We start from the raw sequence: 22945 nt of genomic DNA on the forward strand, positions 1-22945 counted from the left end.
TCTGAAACTGCTCTGTCTGCCTATACAGAGCTTTGGTGCTTTTCACATAATGAACTTACTTGGGCTAAAAAGTAACCTCAGAGAAACAGTGCTCCCATTTGATGGATAAGGAAACTGAGGTTCCAAACATGAGATGTAATAGCTTGCCCCAAATCTAGCCAGTGAGCAAGAGAGTAGACTTTTGCCTGTGCCAAAACAGTAATCACCATCCACAAGTGGCTATTTAAATTTTAATTATTACAATTAAATAAAGTTTAAAATCCAGTTCCCCAGTCCCACTGGCCACTTAACAGCTACCAGTGACTGTACCATATATAACAGCATATATAGACATACAGCATATACAACACATACATAGAGATTCCCATCATTGCAGAAAGTTCCATTGGATAGTACTAGACCTTAGTAACACCTTGAAGTAAAAAAACAAAAAACCCTTGTGTTTGAGTCCTGATTCTTCTTGCCAAATTTGGCCAAGTTACTTCTATTTTGTGTCTCAGTTTCTTAGTCTATGAAGTGGAGATAATGAATATGAACAATCTGACACGGTCCCTGCTACACAGGTACTGACTGAACTATATTTTTTCCACCAGCCCAGTGGCTGGGCTGTTGAATAATTTCCAGTGTTCATGATGTTTATCCTTGCCTTGAGACTTGGAGGTCCAGGAAAAGGGCTGGGTGTGTAAAAGGTTCACTGAAGTGTTTCATATTTAATATTGGAAGTCTGGGGGCCAAGGGGTAAATATAGGAGTGGGTGTCAGGGTAAGCTTCAAGAAGGGTTAACCTTTGAGCTGAGCTTTCAAAAGGGATTCCTCCAGATGGCCAGAGGGGTTTCTTCTGATGGGGTGGACAAGGTGATGTTAAAGGGAGGAGGGGGTAAGGGCAACTTGGAACAGCTATTGCCCCCTCCTCCCCCCCCTTTTTTTTTTCATTTTTGAGACAGGGTCTCGCTTTGTTACCCAGGCTGGAGTGCAGTGGCGCAAGCATGGCTCACTGCAGCCTCAGCTTCCCCAGGCTCAAGTGATTCTCCCACCTCAGCTTCCTGAGTAGCTGGGACCACAGGCCTGTGCCACCACGCCCAGCTAATTTTTTTGTTTTTGGTTTTTGGTTTTTTTTAGGTCTCACTATGTTGCGTCGGCTGCCTTGGGTGATCCCCCCGCCTCAGCCTCCCAAAGTGCTATCATCTCCTTTATGACATTACCTCTGTGACCTACCTCGCCACCCCTCTGAATTAGGTGTTCCCTCCTCCAGGGCACATGGCTATGTTCTAGCTTTGCAGTGAATGTTAAAGGTGCTCACAGTGAAACTGGGTGACTAATAGGGTATAGCAGCTGGTCACTCAACAACCCTCACAGGACAGCATTGCCTGGGTGAGCCAGCCACAACCCTCATTTGTCATGTATCTCTCTCCCAGGGTCCAAATTCCCTAAATCACCTTTCCTGGGGGGTGTGCTTTTCGGGAAGTCCAGCCATCAGCTAAAGGGGAGTTGGGGTCAGCTGGACAGGAAGGTGGGGGATCCACCTTCACTCTTAAGAGCACATCTACCCAGTGACTAACAAAGCTGGGCTCTTACCAGGACACTCTCTTCGACTCTCAACTCTGCCTGCGGGGGCACTGCTAGAGTTTGCCTCTCAAACTGTCCCTGTGTGGTCCTTCTGTGACTAGCAGGCAACCTGAGTGATAACATAACAGGTGTTTAAGAGACAGGCTTTGAAGTCAGACCTGGGTTCCAGTGCTGCCTCTGCTCTGTGATTTGAGGCAAATTGTTTAACATCTTGGAGCCTTACCTCCCCTGTGACTTTTGAGGATAATATTTTGCCAGTGCTTCCAAAAAGGTTGCTTACAGTCTTAGCCTGGGGGCCAGGCATAACTGTTCTGAACTATTACATTTCTTTCGCAGTTGACTCAAATGATTGTTTTTCCATTTCCAGTTTCTGGGGAGGGTGTGCTCTGCACCTTCTTGTTACCCCCATATGCTGCCCTCGCTAAGGACCTTACCCTAGGCCCATCTGCCAGGCCCAGCAGGTCTGATCTGGCCTCACCAGGCTCCAGCCACCCTGGCTGTCTTGTAGTTCGCACAAAGGTTCTTACCCTTCTCAGGGCTGTTGCTGGGACTGTCCCTTCCCTGAAGTGCAGTTCCTCCCCTTTCCCTGGTGACTCCTGACTCCTGGCATTTACACCTTCAGCTTAAATGCGCCACTTTATCTAAAATGCGCCCCCTTCCTGGTTTCACCTCTGCTTGTTCATTGCCCTTATTATACTTGTAAACTATTCTGTTCCTTTGTTACTTGCTTTTTATTCCCCTCACACTGGGCTTTAGTAAGCTCCATGAGGTCAGGGGCCATTTGTTAGCGCCTATAAATACTGTGGAATCACTCAAACCCTAGGGCCGGTGGCACCAGGAAGTACTGGATAAGGAACCGCAACACTAACTAACTGGGGCTCAGTGCTCTCTTCCGCCTTCAGTGCCCTGCTCATCAAGGGTCTGGGTGAGGCCCCAGGTCATAAGGAAGCCCTCGCTCGACTGCCCCGGGGCCCATCGCAGCCCCCAACCAGCCCCGAGCGGTCTGATGGTGCCCAGGGAATGGTTTCCAAGGCAATAGCAAACGGGGCGGGGCTTGGAACGGAGGACAAGGCTCGAGCCTAGGCAGGAACTTCTCGGGAGAGGAGGCGGCGACGCGGAGGGGCGCGGGATCAGGGGCGCTGGGAGGGCGAGCGCGGCGAGGGGCGCATGCAGGGCCCCGACGCGCCACTGCTCCTGAGCGCGGGGGAGCTGGGGCCCGGGCGCCGGGGCTCGGCCTCCTGGTACCGCCAGGAGGGCGGCGCGGTGTGCAACTGGCTGCGGAAGCCGCAGCCGCTCGAGCCACGCACCAGTTTCCCCTCGGCGCGCCGCTCCGAGTTCCGTCCACCCAGGAGGCTGCCATGGCCCGGCCCTGCCTCCGCCCAGTCCGAGGAGGGTCACGCAGGCGGCAGATGCCAGGCGGGCAGCCCCGCCCCTGCGCGCCGCCTCAGCAGCGCCTTCAAGACCCTGGTCCCAGGCACCCACGCCCAGGGCGCCTCGGATACCCACCCCCTCGGCCCTCCGCACACCCCGGTCCTCAATGACCCCTCTCCGCAGGATGGTGAGGCCCGTGCGGCCCGCTCGCTCTGGCCTACAGCGGCTGCGAGGACGACAAGACGCTGGGGTGGAGGGACTGGGGGTCGGGAGAAGAGCGGCTGAGGGTGGGCATCTGGATGAAGGCAGGAGGAAGAAAAGAGGCGTGGCTATCGGCGGCCAGAAAAGATCCTAGGCCGAGACCCCAGGCCCAGCCTCAGTCTACCCCGCCCCTACTCCGCATCTTTCTGCAGGTTTCCCGGTCCTCTGGCGAAGATCCTCCAAGGCGTCTCACATGAACCGGCTCAGAAACGCCAAAATCTACGTGGAGAGAGCTGTCAAGGTCAGAGGAGGGGCAGGGGCGCTTAGAAAGGGCCCTGGGAGCGGCTCAGCCTGTCTCCCTGTGCTGTTTTCTTATATCCTTAAAAAACAAAGCAAAAGAAAAAACAACAGCAAAAATCCTCAGCCACCACACCCATCTTCAACTACCTCCCCGTTTAGCCCTTCAGCACCAAACTTCTGGGCTCCCTCCACTCTGGTTCCCTGCGATGTCCCACTCTAATCAAGGTGCCTGGTGAGTTCCAGGGAGCCAAACCCAGCAGTGCCTTTCGGTCTTGATCTCGGTTGGGCACCCTGTATCTTTCGACACCGCTGCCCCACACACCCTTCCTCTTGGCTGTCTGACTGCACGCTCCTAGTTTTCCTTTCTCCCTCTTTGGCTGCTGCTTTTCAGCGGCCTTTAAAGGTTCCTCAGCCATTAGTGGCCCCCTGGCCCCTTCCCCAGGTCTGTCTCCTTTGGCTGTGTCCTTGGCTGAGCCCAGTCAGTGTGCTGCACCCTCTCTGTGCCCCTTCCAGCCCAGCCTCGAACTCCACATCCCATAGATCTAGCCCCCTCCCTATCATCTACACCCAGAAAACTTAACAAGCATTTCAAATTCATGTCCCAAACCAGACTTTGATCTTCCTGCCCAAACCTGTCGTCCTCCCCAGTCTCCAGTCTTTCCCATCTCTCAGTTCCTCATGCCAGAAATCTCATCTTTCTGTTTCTTCACCCACAGGTCTAATTCCATCAGCAAAACCACTTGTCATCTCCACCTCCAAAATGATTCTCAACTCTAGCACCTTCTCCCGTCTGTGTTGTAACCACCTTCATTTTAGTAATTGTGATTTCTCTACTAGGCAAACTATGACAGCCTCCTAGCTGGTCTACCTCCATCCTGTCCCCTCATCTTTTTGTAATACAGCAGCAAGCCAAGCTTAGAAAGATTCCCTCAGTTAGCCTTTTTTGCTCATGACACTCTTAGTATGAAATCCAAGTCCGTTCCAAGGCCTGCAGGGCCTTCCACAGTCTGGCCACTGCCTACCTCCTCTGGGGCTTTCCCCATCGTTTTCCATGTTCCACTCACTCTGGTCTCCCTTCAGTTCTTTCTGACCTCTCTCCAGCCTCAAGGCCTTTGCACATGCATTCCCCTCTGCCTGAACCACCATTTCCCAGCTCTGTACATTCATGGCTTCCTTTCAGCCTTCCCTGACCATGTATTTCTAAGTAGTTTCTCTGGATCCCATTAAGTATGCAGTTTCTGGAGCCAAACTGCCAGGATGTAAATCCCTGCTCTTTTGCTTAACCACTATGGGGCCTCAGGCACCCTGCTTAACTTCTCTATGCCTCTGTTTCATAGCCCTTAAAATGGAGATAACAGTATCTAATAAAAATGCATAGTATTGGCCAGACGCGGTGGCTTACACCTGTAATCCCAGCATTTTGGGAGGCCAAGTCAGGAGGATCACTTGAGGCCAGGAGTTGGAGACCAGCCTGGCCAACACAGTGAAGCCCAGTCTCTACCAAAAAATATAAAAATTATTTGGGCACCGGATGAGGTGGCTGACGCCTGTAATTTCAGCACTTTGGAAGGCCAAGGCGGGCCTTGGCCTGAGGCCAGGAGTTCGAGACCAGCGTGGCCAATATGGTGAAACCCCGTCTCTACTAAAAATACAAAAATTAGCCAGGCCCAGTGGCACACGCCTGTACTCCCAGCTACTGGGGAGGCTGAGGCAGGAGAATCGCTCGAACCCGGGAGGTGGAGGTTGCAGTGAGCCAAGATCGTGCCACTCCAGCCTGGGCAACAGAGCAAGACTCCGTCTCAAAAAAAAAAAATTATCTGGGCATGGTGGCGTACACCTGTAATCCCAGGTACTCAAGGAGGCTGAGGCAAGAGAATCGCTCGAACCCGGGAGGAAGAGGGTGCAGTGAGCCGAGATTGTGCCACTACACTCCAGCCTGGGCAACAGAGTGAGACCCTGTCTCAAACAAAACAAAATAAAAACACATAGTATTGTTAGTAATGCATGTAAGTGCTCAGCATGTAGTAGGTCCTCAATAAATGTTAGCCATTGCTATTATCATTATTACCATGCATATTTATTTCTCTACTTATTTATAGTCTGTTTATTTCTCCTACTGGAATATAAAAATTTCCTGATGGCAGAGTCCATAACTGTCTGGTTCACCTTTATATCCCCTATGTCTGGCACTTATGCAATACTTATTGAAGAAGTATCCTTCTCTCACCTTGCAGGAGAAGAAGATCTTTACAATCCAAGGCTGCTACCCGGTGATCCGGTGTCTCTTGCGCCGGAGGGGCTGGGTGGAGAAGAAGATGGTCCATCGCTCAGGCCCCACCCTGCTGCCACCCCAGAAGGATCTGGATAGCTCAGCGATGGGTGACAGTGACACCACTGAGGATGGTGAGTGGTTCCTTCCCTTTCCGCAGCTGTCGCTCCTGAGTCCTTTTCCTTTGGTTCCCACTGTCCCAGGGTTGAGGCCTTATGGGCTATGGGTCAGGGAGAGGAAACTCATCAGCTCTGGGCTCTGCATCCACAGAGGATGAAGATGAGGACGAGGAGTTCCAGCCACCACAGCTGTTCGACTTCGATGATTTACTGAAATTTGATAACCTAGATGGAACACATGCTCTGATGGTGAGGGCCCTGGGGGCCAAGATGATACAGGGACTGCCTGCTTAGAGGGAGGGCATTGGTGTCCAGCTGGGTGACCTCAGGCAAGTCCTTTCTTTCTCTGGGCCACAGTTTCCCTATCTGTAGTAAAAACTGCTTCTTTAAAGGCTGGATAGAGCTGGACATGGTGGCTCATGCCTGTGGTCCCAGCTACTCAGGAGGCCAAGGTTGGAGGATAACTTGAGGCTAGGAGTTCAAGACCAGCCTGGGCAACATAGTAAGACTCAGTCTCTACAAAAAAAGGTAGAAAAACGTTATCCGGGTGTGGTGGCATGTACCTGTAGTCCCAGCTACTCGGGAGACTAAGGTGGGAGGATCACTTGAACCTGGGAATTACAGGCTGCAGTGAGCTATGATCGCACCACAGCACTCCAGCCTGGGCAACAAAGCAAGACTCTATCTCTGAAAAAGAAATAAGTGAATAAAGGCTAGATAGGCCCGCAGAGTGGGGAGGGACACAGCAGGGCTGTGTCCCATCTGGCCTGGGATTCAGAGCTCTGCTAGGTCATACCAGATGCCAGCACAGCCTCCATGCATGGTAACTCCCCCTTCAAATAAAAACCCCATAGTTCCCCTTCCCCCCTGCCCTTGGTAAGTGAAGGCAGGAAGGAAGGTCTTAAAAAGCTCTGGAAGAGGCGGAGCAGGGTGGCTTATACCTGTAATCCCAGCACTTTTTGGGAGGCCGAGGCAGGCAGATTCCTTGCGGTCAGGAGTTCGAGACCAGCCTGGCCAACATGGTGAAAACCCATCTCTACTAAAAAAACAAACAAACAACAACAACAACAAAAAGTAGCTGAGTGTGGTGGCAGGCGCCTGTAATCCCAGCTACTCGGGAAGCTGAGGCAGGAGAATCACTTGAACCCAGGAGGTGGAAGTTGCAGTGAACTGAGATCACGCCACTGCACCCCAGCCTGGGTGACAGAGCGAGACTCCGTCTGAAAAAATAAATAAATAAAATAAAATAAAATAAAATAAAGGCCGGGAGCAGTGGCTCACACCTGTAATCCCAGCACTTTGGGAGGCCGAGGCTGATGGATCACCTGAGGTCAGGAGTTCAAGACCAACCTGGCCAACATGGTGAAATCCTGTCTTTACTAAAAAAATAGAAAAATTAGCTGGGTATAGTGGTGTATGCCTGTAATCACAGCTACTTGGGAGGCTGAGGCAGGAGAATTGCTTGAATCTGGGTAGCAAAGGTTGCAGTGAGCTGAGATTGCGCCACTGCACTCCAGCCTGGGCAACAGAGTGAGACTCCGTCTCAAAAATAAAATAAAAATACAAAAATTAGCCAGGCATGGTGGTGGGCGCCTGTAATCCCAGCTACTCAGGAGGCCGAGGCGTGAGAATTGCTTGAACGCGGGAGGTGGAGGTTGTAGTGAGCTGAAATCGCGCCACTGCACTTCAGCCTGGGTGACAGAACAAGCGATAACTCCATCTGAAAATTAAAAAAAAAGGTTGAAAGAGTTGGTGTGATGATGTGGAGGACATGCATGTTGAGGTGAGGGCACTTGGGTTTCCATCTTGGTAGTGCCACTTACTGAGTTCAACTATATAAAATTGCCATTTCTGGCCGGGCATGGTGGGTCATGCCTGTAATCGCAGCACTTTGGGAGGCCAAGGCGGGTGGATTATTTGAGGTCAGGAGTTCGAGACCAGCCTGGGGAACATGGTGAAACCCCGCCTCTACTAAAAATACAAAAAAAATTAGCTGGGCCTGGTGGCGCACGCCTGTAATCCCAGCTGCTAGGGAAGCTGAGGCAGAAGAATCACTTGAACCCAGGAGATGGAGGTTGCAGTGAGCCAGGATCACGCCACTGCACTCCAGCCTGGGCGACAGAGTCAGACTCCATCTCAAAAAAAAAAAAAAAAAAAAAAAAGCCATTTCTGTATGTCAGGAATGGCTGAATATTGGCAGCTTCATATGGGTCAATCTCATGAGCCCTTTGGCAAGTCACTTGCCTTCCTGTGCCTCAGTTTCCTCATCTGTAAAACAGAGATAACCTTAGCCCCTACCACATAGAATTATGGTGAATGAATTGACATGGGAAGTGCTTAGAGCAGGGCCCAGCATGTGCTGACACTGGTTATTAATAATTATCCCACCTCCCAGAGTTGTAGGAAGGATGGAGAGAGGTGGGGTCCATGAGAGAGCCTGTGTCACAGACTGTGTGCCCATCAGCTTGGAGTCACCATCCTGCCCCTGGGCAAGTCACTGATGACCATGGGCCAGAACAAAGTGTGACATTCAGTTGTGCAGCTTTGTCACTGCTTGGGGACACCCTTAGGGGCCCTGCCCCCTCAGCAGCTAACTCCATAGGTGGGTCTATGTCTCAGTCTTTGGAATTTGCCATGGTTTGATGAGGCTAATGCCAACTCCTCACGCTGCCACCGCCTGGGGGCTGACAAGCCTCATAGGACACCTTAAGCAGTGACAAACGAAGGCAGAAGGGAGTCTTTGGCCTCCCTAAGGCCAAAAGGAGGCTGAAAGGCTGGCTTGCTCTCTGCCCACCTGTGCCCTGGAGGAAGAGAAATCTTCTTGACTTACACAAAGATGATGTGTGGGCTAGAGGCCACCTTGGAAGCATCCTCTCCTTCCTGTTCACCCACCCTGCTCAGCAGGGCAGGGAGAGGCTGCCTTAGGCCCTGCTACCAACACTGGCCTCTGTGTTTCTGTCTCCTCCTGTCTCCCCAGTCCCGCATGGTTCAGAATGAGACCCCCTACTTCATCTGGACCACTCGGCGGGATGTGCTCGACTGTCGCTTCCTCTCCAAGGATCAGATGATAAACCACTACGCCCAGGCTGGCTCCTTTACCACAAAGGTGGGCTCCCTAGAGGAGCAGGCAGGGCAGCTTCCAACCCCCTGCCCTTGGGCTGGCAGCTCTCCTCCCTGCTCACCTTGTTAGTAAGAGGAAGTTCTCAGGACAAGGGGAAGTATACAATTCAGAAAATTTGGAGTCTGACCAGTATCTGGCTAGTTCAAATCCAGCCCCTGCACCGTATCTGGCATTTGTAGACATGGTGACTAAAATGGGTCTGGAGGTGGAACAATCACCAAATCCAATGATAGTGAGCAAACGGACTCTTACCTCCTAAGCAGAAGATATCTGGCTAATGGACCCATTCTGTCTTACCTGGGTTTCTTTTTTTTTTTTTTTTTGCGACAGAGTCTTGCTCTGTCTCCCAGGCTGGAGTGCAGTGGCGCAATCTCAGCCCACTGCAACCTCTGCCTCCCAGGTTCAAGCAATTCTCCTGTCTCAGCCTCCTAAGTAGCTGGGACTACAGGTGCGTGTCACCACACCTGGCTGATTTTTGTATTTTTTAGTAGAGATGGGGTTTCACCATGTTGGTGACCTCAGGTGATCCACCTGCTTCAGCTTCCCAAAGTGCTGGGATTTCAGGCATGAGCCATCATGCCCAGCCTTACCTGGTTTTCTTAGCAAGTGACTTCACCTCTCTGAGCCTCAATTTCCTCATCTTTCAATGAGAATACCAGTAAGGCCTATCTTCTGGGGTTGTGGCAAGGATGAAGGGCTTTATAATAATGACCTGCCATTATATTATTGGTGTGGGTTAGGAAGGATTCTAGAGGAAGCAGCTTTTTGTTTTATTTTTAAGAGATGAGGTCTTGCTGTGTTGCCCAGGCTGGTCTTGAACTCCTGGCCTCTGGCCTCAAGCAGTCCTCCCACTTCAGCCTCCCAGAGTGCTGGGATTATAGGTGTGAGCCACCACGCTCAGCCTTGGCAGCTCTTTAAGAATGAGAAAGGGTGGGCCGGGCACAGTGGCTCACACCTGTAATCCCAGCACTTTGGGAGGCCGAGGCAGGCAGATCACGAGGTCAGGAGATTGAGACCATCCTGGCTAACACGGTGAAATGCCATCTCTGTTAAAAATACAACAAATTAGCTGGATGTGGTGTCGGGCGCCTGTAGTCCCAGCTACTCTGGAGGCTGAGGCAGGAGAATGGTGTGAACCCGGGAGGCAGAGCTTACAGTGAGCTGAGATCGCGCCACTGCACTCCAGCCTGGGTGACAGAGCAAGACTCCATCTCAGAAAAAAAAAGAATGTGAAAGGGTGGACAGGAGGGACATCAGGCATTCTTGGCAAAGGACACTGCCCAGGCAAATATATGGTGATAGATGTGAGCAACTCAGACCTTGCAAGTAGGGCCAAGGCTCTGAGAGCACATCCAGTCAGAGTCTTTCCGAGCTGTCTGGGTGCGTGGTGAGTGTGGGCAGTCCTGCCCTGCCCTCTCGGTGGCTAACTCCGTAGGTGGGTCTATGTCTCAATCTCCGGAATTTGCCGTGGTTTGATGAGGTTGATGCCAACTCCTTCTTCCCACGCTGCTACCGCCTGGGGGCTGAGGATGACAAAAAAGCCTTCATAGGTAAGGATACCCCCAGCCCCATGCCTGAACCTCAGGCTGACAGAGCAGGGCTGAAGCTCTGGCTCATATTGGAGAGCAACAGGCCTCTCTTCATGCCCTCATCTGCCTGCCCCAGCAGATTTCCTTTTCCACCCTCAATCCTTATCCTTCCCTAATGTGCCCTCCCTTAATAAGCCTCTTAGCTTGGTCAACTCTGACCTCCAGAAAAGCTTGGGTAGCTTGGCTTATATTCTAGAGCAGGTTCTAAAAGTTGGTCAGTCCCTTGAGTTTGGAATCCAGAACAGATTCCAGGCTTATATCAAGTTCCATTTGTTGAATTGGGTTCCAAAAAAGACTGCAGGCTTTGGGTTTCTAAGGCAGACTAGGTTTCAATTCCACAATATGTTCTAAATTCAGGTTAGAATTTGGATCCAGATTCTATGCTAGATTTAAATTACATTCAGAATCTGAACTAGGACACAGTCTGGTTCTCAGGATAGAATAAGTATCAAAAGTAGGTGATGAACAGAAGAAACAAATCAGACAATGGGTCCAAGCCAGATTCTGAAGGCAGAATATGATCCAAGTCAGGTCAGATTTGGGGTCTGGTTCCACAACTGAAACAGGAGCAAGTTCTTTTTTTTTTGAGACGGAGTCTTGCTCTGTCACCCAGGCTGGGGTGCAGTGGCGCGATCTTGGCTCACTGCAAGCTCCGCCTCCCGGGTTCCCGCCATTCTCCTGCCTCAGCCTCCCGAGTAGCTGGGATTACAGGCGCCCACCACCGCGTCCGGCTAATTTTTTGCATTTTTAGTAGAGACGGGGTTTCACCGTGTTAGCCAGGATGGTCTCGATCTCCTGACCTCGTGATCCGCCCGCCTCGGCCTCCCAAAGTGCTGGGATTACAGGCGTCAGCCACCGCGACCAGCCTGAAACAGGAGCAAATTCTAAACTCAGGCTCTAGAGTCAGAAAAGGTAGAGTCAGGTTCTGGATCCAAAATGGGGCAAGTCGTGATCAGGTTCTGGAACCAGAACAGGCCTCAAGCCTAGGGGCTGAGCAGGGTATCCCCTGGCCTGGGAGCAGAGGACTTCTGGCTGACTGCTGCCCGCAACGTTCTCAAGCTGGTGGTGAAGTCTGAGTGGAAGTCATACCCTATTCAGGCAGTAGAGGAAGAGGCCTCAGGTAAGTACCGTGGTTACCTCCACTCTCCCACCCATTTATCCTCCACCCATCTGCCCTTCCACCTATCTATTCATCCACGCACCTAGTTCATCCACACATCTGTGGATGATTCACATCTACCCATCTATCCATCCATCCACCAGCCATCCATCCACTCATCCACCCACGTATTCACCCACTCTCTGATCTACCGATTCACCCACCCACGCTTCCACTCATCCTTCCATCCTCCCACCTGTCACCCATTGTTAATCTCTTCATTCATCTACCTGATGTCAGCTCCATACTCCCCATCCAGCTATCCACTCCCTGCCTACCTATCCTTCTACAGATCCACCTACCCATCTATCTACCTGCTATTCCATTCTCCCATCTACTACCTATCTGTTCTCCAGTCCATCCACTCATCCATTCTTCTGTCCCAGGTACCTAGACACTTGTCTTCCCATCCATTTGTTAGTTGATCCACTCCTCATTCAGCCCTCCCATGGGTCTGGCATGTAGCCGAGCACCCTGGAGAGGGCAGACTAAGAAGACATGGTCTGTCCCTGCCTGTGAGGAGTTCAGGTCTCTGAGGAGGAGGAAGCAGTGAAACTGGGCTTTACACATGGCCTGAGAACAGCTTAGGCCTGAACATAAGGAACAGCTTGGAGTGGAGGGGGACACGGAGGAACCCTCACTATCATGCATGCCAACCCAACCACTGCCTGCCCTTTCCCTTTCTGGATTTAGCTCGTGTCTCCAGGCTCCTAGTCCTGTAATCCAGGGACTCATCAGCGAGGGATTCAGGGAAGTAGAGGCAGCTCTCCAGGAAGGAGGAAAATCCCTGCCTCTTCCAGAGAGAGACTTCCCCATTGCTGTGTCTTGTGTGTGTCACGTACAAGGAAGGCTTGGTTGTGTGCCAGGATAAGGGGCACAAGGGCCTCGGGTGTGGCCAGAGACCCCGTGCTTAAGCTTTTATGGTATAGGTCAGGCTGCAGGGGTTTGAGGGCCTCAGTTGTATATCAGGATCTTCAGAGCACTGTGATGTTCAGGGGTGAGTCAGGTCTGTAGATGTGCACGGGGTCTTCTGAAGGGTCAGTTTCTATAATCACTTTCAGGTGTGTCAGGGCCTTGTGCAGTAACAGTGCACACAGAAGTTAGTGTTTCTGTGGGCTAAGGGTTGTAGCTCTGTATCAGGATTCTGGGAGTGGGTCTGGATTTCTGCTGTGTGGACTTAAGAAGCTGTGTCAGACTTGGGGGACGGGTGTTCATGTGTAACTGGGTTCACATAGGCCAAGACTCCCAGGTGCATTTTAGGCAGAGCCTCAGGTGTGTTAGAGGTCCCAGGGGCAGAGAGGCTATAGGTGCTGTCAGAGGCCTTGGGGACATTTAGGGCGGAGCCTTGAGTGACAGGTCCTGGGACAGTGGGAGCCAAGGGCAAGTGCTAGAGTTGCAGTGAATTTAGAGCAAAGCCTCAGCTAAGTGACACATCCCAGGGCAGTAGGGGATCTATCTAGGTTCGTGCTGGGCCTCAGGTAAGTGACAGGCCTTAGGACAATGGGGGCTGTGGCATGCGTCAGGTTACCTGCCTTGATATGGGATCGTGACAGGCCCCTCCCTATGTGCAGGAGACAAGCAGCCCAAGAAACAGGAGAAAAACCCAGTGTTGGTGTCCCCAGAGTTTGTGGATGAAGCTCTGTGTGCGTGCGAGGAGTACCTTAGCAACTTGGCCCACATGGACATCGACAAGGACCTGGAGGCCCCGCTGTACCTCACCCCCGAGGGCTGGTCCCTCTTCCTCCAGCGCTACTACCAAGTGGTCCAGTGAGTGCCCTGCAGCTGGGACTTTGGGCTGTGGGCAGGTGCTTAGGGATAGACCCTTTCTGTCTCGTGCAGCCCCTACCCCTTCCCCAAGCCTCCCGCTCGTTTACCCCGCTGTTCTGCTCAGGAACCCTCAAGGACTCCCACTGCCTCCATGGTAGGGTCTGGGCCGCTTTTCTTGGTTCTTGGCATAGCATAGTCACTAAGAGCATGGACTGTGCCACCAAATGGACAGCACATTACCCAAAGTGTGTGTTGTGTGGATGCTAATTCTACAGGAAGTAAATAGATTTTATGAAAAAAGGGCTTTTGTGGTCCATCACATTTGGAAAACACTGGATTAAGCAGTTAATTAAAGAGGCTTCCCTGGGGCAGTACTCTTCAGAACCTGTGGGTGGTGTAAGCCTATAGAGAGAGAGTGCGCTGCTTATCCTGTACTTAAGTGAGCCCAGTGCCCTGCCTCCCACCAAGCATCCTGAGGGGCAGTGTTTTCTGAACACACTTTGGAAAAAGGTTCTTAGGTGGGGAAAGGGAGGATCAAGGTGAGCCTGGTGCTGCTTTAGGGAGATTCCATTCGGGAGAAGCATGCAGGAGAGACTGGAGGGAGAACAGCCCTGAAGGCAGAACACACAGTAAGCATTTCTTGAGCAACTCCGATGTGCCAAGCATAGTGCCAGGTTCCAGAAATGAAGCGTAGCCCCTGTTCTCAACTGGGACACAGCTCAAGGTTTGAGACCTGCAGGAAGCCAGGTGGGAGTGCTAGGAATCTCAGCTGGGGTGGTGGTAATGGGAAGAAATGGATAGATTTAATTACTCAGTAGGGGAAACCGAAGAACTAATGAATGACATGAGCAGCAGACCCACATCATTAGCAAGTAATTCACTGCATCTTTTCTAAATGTCAGGACATAACTTAGGTGGCCCGGTACTTTCTCTTTAGCTACTGGAAAATGTAAAGCTGCCCATTTTAAATTAAGAATTATCAAGGTGGCCAGGTGTGGTGGCTCACGCCTGTAATCCCAGCACTTTGGGAGGCCGAGGCGGGCAGATCACTTGAGGTCAGGAGTTCAAGACCAGCCTGGCCAATATGGCGAAACCCCATCTCTACTAAAAATACGAAAATTAGCTGGGCATGGTGACGCACGCCTATAATCCCAGCTACTCAGGAGGCTGAGACAGGAGACTCGCTTGAACCTGGGAGTCAGAGCTTGCAGTGAGCCGAGATCGCGCCACTGCACTCCGGCCTGGGTGACAGAGTGAGACTCCGTCTCAAAAAAAAAAAAAAAAAAAAAAAAGAATTTTCAAGACTTAGAACATTAGTCATGAAGCACGAGTCCTTTTTTTTTTTTTTTTTTTTGAGACAGAATCTCGTTCTGTTGCCCAGGCTGGAGTGCAGTGACGTGATCTCGGCTCACTGCAACCTCCACCTCCTGGGTTCACGTGATTCTCCTGCCTCAGCCTCCCGAGTAGCTGGGATTACAGGCGCACACCACCATGCCCGGCTAATTTTTTGTGTATTTTTAGTAGAGACGGAGTTTCACTATGCTGGCCAGACTGGTCTCGAACTCCTGACCTCGTAATCCGCCCTCCTCAGCCTCCCAAAGTGCTGGGATTACAGGTGTGAGCCACCGCGCCCGGCCATGAGTCCTTTTTATTTCTGGTGTGTAGGGGCAAGTTCTAGAGGGCTATAGGAACCTCTCTAAAGTCGGGATTACATAAAACATTGCATCATATAACAGACATACACAGTGTTGAATGGTTCAGTACAAATGACCAGCATTCATTCATTCCCTCAATATTTTATTTTATTTTTTTGAGACAGGGTCTCACTTTGTTACCCAAGCTGGAGTGCAGTGGCGCAATCTTGGCTCACTGCAACCTCTGCCTCCCAGGCTCAAGTGATTTTCCCACCTCAGCCTCCTGAGTAGCTAGGACTACAAGTGTGTGCCACCAGGCCTGGCAAATTTTTGTGTGATATACATATATCATTATATGTATATATTATATATATTATAATATATATTATATACATATATATGTATATTTTTTTAGAGACGTGGTTTCACCATGTTGGCCAGGCTGGTCTTGAACTCTTGAGCTCAAACAATCCGCCCGCCTTGGCCTCCCGAAGTGCTGGGATTAACAGATGTGAGCCACTGCACTCGGCCTTATTCATTCAATATTTAGTGTTAATGCTTCTCAACTTTTTAAAAAAAACCAATTCCACTTGGGGCGGTGGCTTATGCCTATAATCCCAGCACTTTGGGAGGCCAAGGCTGGCGGATCATGAAGTCAGGAGTTCAAGACCAGCCTGGCCAATATGGTGAAACCCCATCTTTTCTAAAAATACAAAAATTAGCAGGGCCGGGCGCAGTGGCTCACGCCTGTAATCTCAGCACTTTAGGAGGCCAAGGCGGGCAGATCATGAGGTCAGGAGATCGAGACCATCCTGACTAACATGGTGAAACCCCATCTGTACTAAAAATACAAAAAAATTAGCTGGGTGTGGTGGTGGGTGCCTGTAGTCCTAGCTACTCAGGAGGCTGAGGCAGGAGAATGGCGTGAACCCAGAAGGCGGAGCTTGCAGTGAGCCGAGATCGCGCCACTGCACTCCAGCCTGGGCAACAGAGCGATACTCTGTCTCAAAAAAAAAACAGACAGCCAGTTTTTGTTTTTAAATCCTGGATTTTAAGAACTAAGCCAGCCAGGTTTTCATCAGGTTGACTTTTCATTAAAATACTGGTTTTTGTTCCTTTTGCTAACTATAAAATCATATTGTCATGTCGAATATACTTTTTCAAATTACATTCCTGTGTGATATTTTCCTGGGCCACATCACAGATTACTGAACATATACTTCATGCTACGGACCACAGAAAAGTTTGTCAGGACATAGGTGTGAGTACTCCTGGGAGACCTTGCCTAGCCCCCTGCATCTGGCTGTCCCTGTTCCTGGCACTGCCCCAGTGGCTGCTGCCTCCTCCTTAAAAAAGAGAAAGTTCTCCATGATGGAGACATTCAAGATGCTAAGATGTCACAAAGTTAGCTTCCCCTGAATAGGAGGCTCCCGTCCTATTCAGTCAGAAGGAAAGAAATGAGAGAGTGTGGATGAGGCAGCCATCTGGGGTATTTTGTGACTTGGTTTAGTTCAGGACATTTTCTGTCTTGTAGAGAACAGGGTCCCTCTTTGTCCATGAAACCCTGTCTGTGCAGCCCAGTTGCTGAGGCAAGCTCCTACCAAAGTACTTGCTGAGCCAACCATTCATTCATTGAGCAAACTTCCAGGGAGTACCTGCTAAGTGCCAGGTGTGGTGCTTGGGGATGGGGATTACAGCAGAGAACAACTACAAAAAATGTTCCTGCTCTTGCGGAGTTTACATTCTAGTTAGGGGATTCAGACAATAACCAAATAAGCACGTGTTAGGTGGGGGTAAATGATGGGAAGAAAACAAGCAAGAAGAGGTGTGATATAGAAGTGCTTGAAAGGAATTAGGCTAACATTGTTTCAGCCAATATTAGGCACAGATTAAGACAGGAATGAACCCCAAAAAGCACCTATGGGTAGAGGAATCAGACAGGACAGAGTTTGAATCCTGGCTGAACCACTCAACTTTCAGTGTATGGCCTTGGGTAAGTCCCTTAACTCTCAAAGCTTCAGTTTACTCTTTTTGTTTTTTGAGATGGAGTCTCGCTCCGTTGCCCACACTGGAGTGCAGTGGCGCGATCTCGGCTCACTACAACCTCCGCCTCCTGGCTTGAAGCGATTCTCCTGCCTCAACCTCCCGAGTAGCTGGGATTACAGGTGCCCACCACCACACCCGGCTAATTTTTGTATTTTTAGGAGAGACGGGGTTTCACCATATTGGCCAGATGGTCTCGATCTCTTAACCTCGTGATCCGCCCACCTTGCCCTCCCAAAGTGCTGGGATTACAAGCGTGAGCCACTATGCCCATCCCAGTTTACTTTTTCTTTTCTTTTCTTTTTTTTTTTTTTTTTTTTTTTTTGAGACGGAGTCTTGCTCTGTCGCCCAGGCTGGAGTGCAGTGGCACGATCTTGGCTCACTGCAACCTCCGCCTCCCTGGTTCAAGTGATTGTCCTGCCTCAGTCTCCCAAGTAGCTGGGATTACAGGCACCTGCCACCATGCCTGGTTAATTTTTGTATTTTTAGTAGAAACAAGGTTTTGCCATGTTGGCCAGGCTGTTCTCGAACTCCTAACCTCAGATGATCCGCCTGCCTCCGCCTCCCAAAGTGCTGGGATTACAGGCAGGAGCCACCGTGCCTGGCCCAGTTTACATTTCTCTAAAATGGGACCAGAGCTGGGTGTGGCAGCTCATGCCTGCAATCCCAGCATTTTGGGAGGCTGAACAGGAGGATGGCCTGAGGCCAGGAGTTCAAGACTAGCCTGGGTAACATAATAAGACCCATCTCTGCAAAAAATAAAAATTAGCTTGGGTGTGGTGGCATATGCCTGTAATTCCAACTACTTGGGAGGCTGAAACTTGGACCTAGGAGTTCCTGGCTGCACTGAGCCGTGATTTCACCACTGCACTTCAGCCTGGGTGACAGACCAAGACCCTGTCTCAAAAAAAAAAAAAAAAAGTCGGGGGGTAGGGGGTGGGTACTAGTAATACTTCCCTGGCAGGGCCTTGAGGGGATTCGTGAAAATATATGGAAAGCCCTTGTCACAGTGCCTGGCACATAGTGGTGCTTTCTCATTAGGAACTGGAATGATTAAATTCTGTCAAAGACAGTTTTAATGTAATAGGAAGGGGGGTGGCACAGGTGGAGTGTTGGAGTAGGGGGTGGTTTGCAGTTAATGGAATTTTATCAGCCTTTCCCATTTGTGTATTCTGGGCAGGTTAGGATTTCAGGGGTGGCTTGAAGGTGGGGCCGGAGGCTTGGGAGGGACCTATGGATATCTGCAGGGAGGGCGTGACCAAGGCTGCCTGGATGACGGCGGGGGACGGTGGAATATATCTCCCCCTGCCCTCTCCACCTGCATGTCCCAGGTCCAGCCCTGCCCAAGTTCTATCATTTCCCCACAGCGAAGGGGCAGAACTCAGGCACCTCGACACTCAGGTCCAGCGCTGTGAGGACATCCTGCAGCAGCTGCGGGCCGTGGTACCCCAGATAGACATGGAAGGGGATCGCAACATCTGGATCGTGAAGCCAGGAGCCAAGTCCCGTGGACGAGGTGGGGGTCAGCTCCTGCTTCCTGCACTGGCACCTCACGACCTGCATCTACCAGTAGAGGCCAAGGAAGTTAATAGTGCAGGTCTATTGAAGCCAAATTGCCTGGGTTTGAGTCCTAGCTCTGCTACTAATGTGCTTCGTGACCTTGAGCAGGTTTTAGCGCCTCCCTGAACCTCAGTTCCCTCATCTGTGACACGAGGAGGATGATAATACCTCCTGTGAGGTGAGGATTAAATGCAGTCAAGCATCTAAAGCACTATTCCAAATCCTCAACATGCTTCAATTTATGCAATCCTGGGAAACGGAGGCACGTGTAGGCTCTCACATGATCCAGAAGGATATCCATGAGGTCCTGGAAGCAGCAGTTGGCTGCCTCTAGACAAGGAGATACATTTTTTATTGTATGCCCTTTCGTACTGCCTAATTTTTGTTTTGTTTTATAGTCTATTTATTATTGGTAGGAAAGTAATAGGTGCACATACTTTAAAAAAGCCCCCAACACTGGCCAGGTACAGTGGCTCATGCTTGTAATCCCAGCAGTCTGGGAGGCCGAGGTGGGTGGATCACTTGAGGTCAGGAGTTGGAGACCAGCCTGGCCAACATGCTGAAACCCTGTCTCTACTAAAAATACAAAAATTGGCCACGTGTGGTGGCAGGCACCTGTAATCCCAGCTACTCGGGAGGCTAAGGCAGGAGAATCACTTGAACCCGGGAGGCGGAGATTGCAGTGAGCTGAGCTGGTGCCACTGCACTCCAGCCTAGGTGACAGGGCTGTCTCAAAAAAAAAAAAAAAAAAAAAAGCCCAGCACTTTAAATTTGTATCCATGTATATATTCCTGTTTAATCAAACAAAACTGGTTAATTAGGAAAAATTTAAAATCCTTAGCAAATTCCTGGCTTTCCCAAAGGGAAATGGGTTCGGATTGAGGGAGACAGCCTTACCCATTCAGCCCTATCAGCTCCGAGGGGACAAGAGCTCATGACAAGCTGGCCCTTCTCCCGGCCCACGCCTGACCTTCCAATCCCTGACTGCCCTCTTCCCCCGTAGGCATCATGTGCATGGACCACCTGGAGGAGATGCTGAAGCTGGTGAACGGCAACCCCGTGGTGATGAAGGACGGCAAGTGGGTGGTGCAGAAGTATATTGAGCGGCCCCTCCTCATCTTTGGCACCAAGTTTGACCTCAGACAGTGGTTCCTGGTAACTGACTGGAACCCACTTACCGTGTGGTTCTACCGCGACAGCTATATCCGCTTTTCCACGCAGCCCTTCTCCCTGAAGAACCTGGACAAGTGAGCCCCTCTGCTCGCCTCCCACGAGCTCCCTGCCTAGTTGGGGAGCTGGCAAGCAAACAGGCGATTACAGTGCAGGGGACTCGTGCAGCAGCGCTAGGCTCCACACACAGACTGCAGGCAGACGGGCCCTCATCCTGCCAGCTGTCCTTGCATCCAACAGATTTTTTTTTTAACAGACGGGGCGGTCTCACTCTGTTACCTAGGCTGGAGTGCAGTGGCATGGTCACGGCTCACTGTAGCCTTGACTTCCTGTGCTCAAGCAATCCTTCCTCCTCAGCCTCCCAAGTGTCTGAGACCACAGGCATGTACCACAGCTGATTTTTAAATTTTTTTATGTAGACATGGGGTCTCACTATGTTGCCCAGGTTGGTCTCAAACTCCTGGGCTCAAGCGATCATCCCACCTTGGCTTCCCAAAGTGCTGGGATTACACTATGCCTGGCCCCTCCAACAGATTTGACCGAGTGTGTACCTTGTGCCATGCACTGTTCTGGGCACTTGGGGTATAGCAGTGAACAAAACAAGGTCCCAGCTCTCAAGGGCTTACGTTCTAGCAGGGAGAAACAGGCAAGCAATGAACACAAGTGAAATTATCTAACAGGTTAAAAGATTGTTTGGGCCAGGCGCAGTGGCTCATGCCTGTAATCCAAGCACTTTGGGAGGCTGAGGTGGGTGGATCACCTGAGGTCAGGAGTTCGAGACCAGCCTGACCAATATAGCGAAACCCCGTCTCTACTAAAAATATAAAAATTAGCCAGGCGTGTTGGCGGGCGCCAGTAGTCCCAGCTACTCGGGAGGCCGTGACAGGAGAATTGCTTGAACCTGGGAGGTGGAGGTTGCAGTGAACTGAGATCGTGCCATTGCACTCCAGCCTGGGCGACAGATCAAGGATCTGTCTCAAAAAAAGAAAAAAAAAATTATATTTGTCGTTGGGGGAAAAAGGGAAGCAAATGTAGAGCAGGGGAAAGGAGGTCAGGAGTTTTGAAAACTAAGATGTCGTGTTAACTTCTAGGGTGAGAGAAAGCCTTGTTAAAGCCTGAATTCCAATTCTGTCTCTGCAGCTTCCAAGTTGTTTGAATCTGGTCATGTGAAAACCTATTTAAGCCTTGGTTTCCACATCTGAAGAATGGAGGCAGTAGTATGAAATTCATAGCTACCAATTATTGAGTGCTTCATACGTGATAGTGCTGAGCACTTTGTATACATTGTCTCATTCTTAATAAGAACCCAGTGAATACTTCTTGTTCACCAGGTCTGAAGAAAAAAATAAAAAACAGTGAAGTGTGGGTACTGTTACTACCCCCATTTTGCAGATGTGAAGAGCACGCAGGTTAGATGACTTCCCTAAGGTCTCACAACTAGTGTGGAGATGGTGCTTGAACACGTCCTCGCGATGACGGGGCCATACCCTTACCCACCCTCTTATCTTCCAGACACTGGGACGGTTAACTGAGACTACGCACAAAGCACTTACTGCTGCGGCCCCCGCAACTAGCGCCCTCAGAGCAGCCCTGAGAGATAAGAGTGGTTCTGGCCCTAGAAGAATGTGGTGGGGCCCAGGCCTCTGTCCTTTTTGTCCTTCCCAGTAGGGCCCCATCTCAAGTTGAATAGTGCAGCGTGGCCCAGGGCTGCTTCCAGGACTTGCCTGTCCTCCCTGAGTTTGGATGGGAGAGACACAAGGGCCTGGACCTCAGTTTTCTGCTCTCTGCCCCAGCTCAGTGCACCTGTGCAACAACTCCATCCAGAAGCACCTGGAGAACTCATGCCATCGGCATCCACTGCTTCCGCCAGACAACATGTGGTCTAGCCAGAGGTTCCAGGCCCACCTGCAGGAGATGGGTGCCCCAAATGCTTGGTCCACCATCATCGTGCCTGGCATGAAGGATGCTGTGATCCATGCACTTCAGACCTCCCAGGACACCGTGCAGTGTCGGAAGGCCAGCTTTGAGCTCTATGGCGCTGACTTCGTGTTCGGGGAGGACTTCCAGCCCTGGCTGATTGAGATCAACGCCAGCCCCACGATGGCACCCTCCACAGCAGTCACTGCCCGGCTCTGTGCTGGCGTGCAAGCTGACACCCTGCGCGTGGTCATTGACCGGAGGCTGGACCGCAACTGTGACACAGGAGCCTTTGAGCTCATCTATAAGCAGGTGAGGAGGTTGGGCCCAGGCAGGACCCCAGAGAGTCTGCACCCTCTTCCAGGCAGCCCCGCAGTGGAGCATAGAACTCTGCAGTCAGACCCAGTTTAAGACCCAGATTCAAGTCCTGGTCCTGCTAAGGTGACCTCACTTCCTTGAGCCTCAGTCTCCTGATCTTTGAAATGGGGATATTATTACCATCTTTCTCATGGGAATGGGAGAATAAAATGAATTCATGTATGAGGATAATATTTCTAGAGAGGCATATAGCATAGCCATAAGAGCAGAGATTCTGGAATCTCCTTGGGTTCAAATTCCTGTTCAGTGACAACAAGCTGTGTGACTTTGGACAAGTTCCTAACCCCTAGGTCTCCTCATCCGTAAGAATAAAAATAGTACCTAACTCACAAAGTTAGGTACTATGAGTTGTGAGAATTAAATGAGTTGATAAGTAAAGTACTTCATTTATTTATTTTTGAGACAGAGTCTCGCTCTGTTGCCCAGGCTGGAGTGCAGTGGCATAATCTTGGCTCACTGCAACCTCTACCTCCCAGGTTCAAGCGATTCTCCTGCCTCAGCCTCCCAAGTAGTTGGGATTACAGGTGCCTACCACCACGCCTGGCTAATTTTTGTATTTTTAGTAGATACAGGGTTTTGCCATGTTGGCCAGGCTGGTCTCAAGCTCCTGACCTCAGGTGATCCGCCCACCTCGGCCTCCCAAAGTGCTGGGATTACAGGCAGAAGCCACCGTGCCCAGCCAGTAAAGTACTTTAGAATAGTGCCTGGCATATAGTAAATGCTACTAAGTTTTAGCTAATGTTATTATTACCTAATAAGGTTAGGAGTTTCATCATGTATAA

At 50.7% G+C, this 22945-nt stretch overlaps 1 protein-coding gene across 20 annotated transcripts in view; it reads left to right on the top strand.

The window, feature by feature from the left end:
* Window positions 1–960: 960 nt before the first annotated feature.
* TTLL3 (tubulin tyrosine ligase like 3) overlaps window positions 961–22945 on the top strand; it is a 47838-nt gene continuing 25853 nt past the window's right edge. For 5 of the 20 annotated variants that reach the window (XM_019023410.4, XM_019023412.4, XM_019023411.4 and 2 more), the window contains exons 1-11: window positions 1407–3123; window positions 3350–3438; window positions 5672–5840; window positions 5977–6074; window positions 8803–8931; window positions 10382–10496; window positions 11557–11655; window positions 13266–13461; window positions 18506–18654; window positions 19702–19945; window positions 21662–22097. In XM_019023410.4, the coding sequence (XP_018878955.3) occupies window positions 2733–3123; window positions 3350–3438; window positions 5672–5840; window positions 5977–6074; window positions 8803–8931; window positions 10382–10496; window positions 11557–11655; window positions 13266–13461; window positions 18506–18654; window positions 19702–19945; window positions 21662–22097 (2115 nt within the window). In that variant the 5' untranslated portion in view covers window positions 1407–2732. Of the gene's footprint in view, window positions 1371–1401; window positions 3124–3349; window positions 3439–5671; window positions 5841–5976; window positions 6075–8802; window positions 8932–10381; window positions 10497–11556; window positions 11656–13265; window positions 13462–18505; window positions 18655–19701; window positions 19946–21661; window positions 22098–22945 lie in introns of those variants that run through there. The other 15 variants (XM_055382871.2, XM_019023407.4, XM_019023405.4 and 12 more) reach the window with 7 other exon arrangements.

This window comes from Gorilla gorilla, chromosome 2 (genome assembly GCF_029281585.2).
Source record: "Gorilla gorilla gorilla isolate KB3781 chromosome 2, NHGRI_mGorGor1-v2.1_pri, whole genome shotgun sequence".
NCBI classification, from domain to species: domain Eukaryota; kingdom Metazoa; phylum Chordata; class Mammalia; order Primates; family Hominidae; genus Gorilla; species Gorilla gorilla.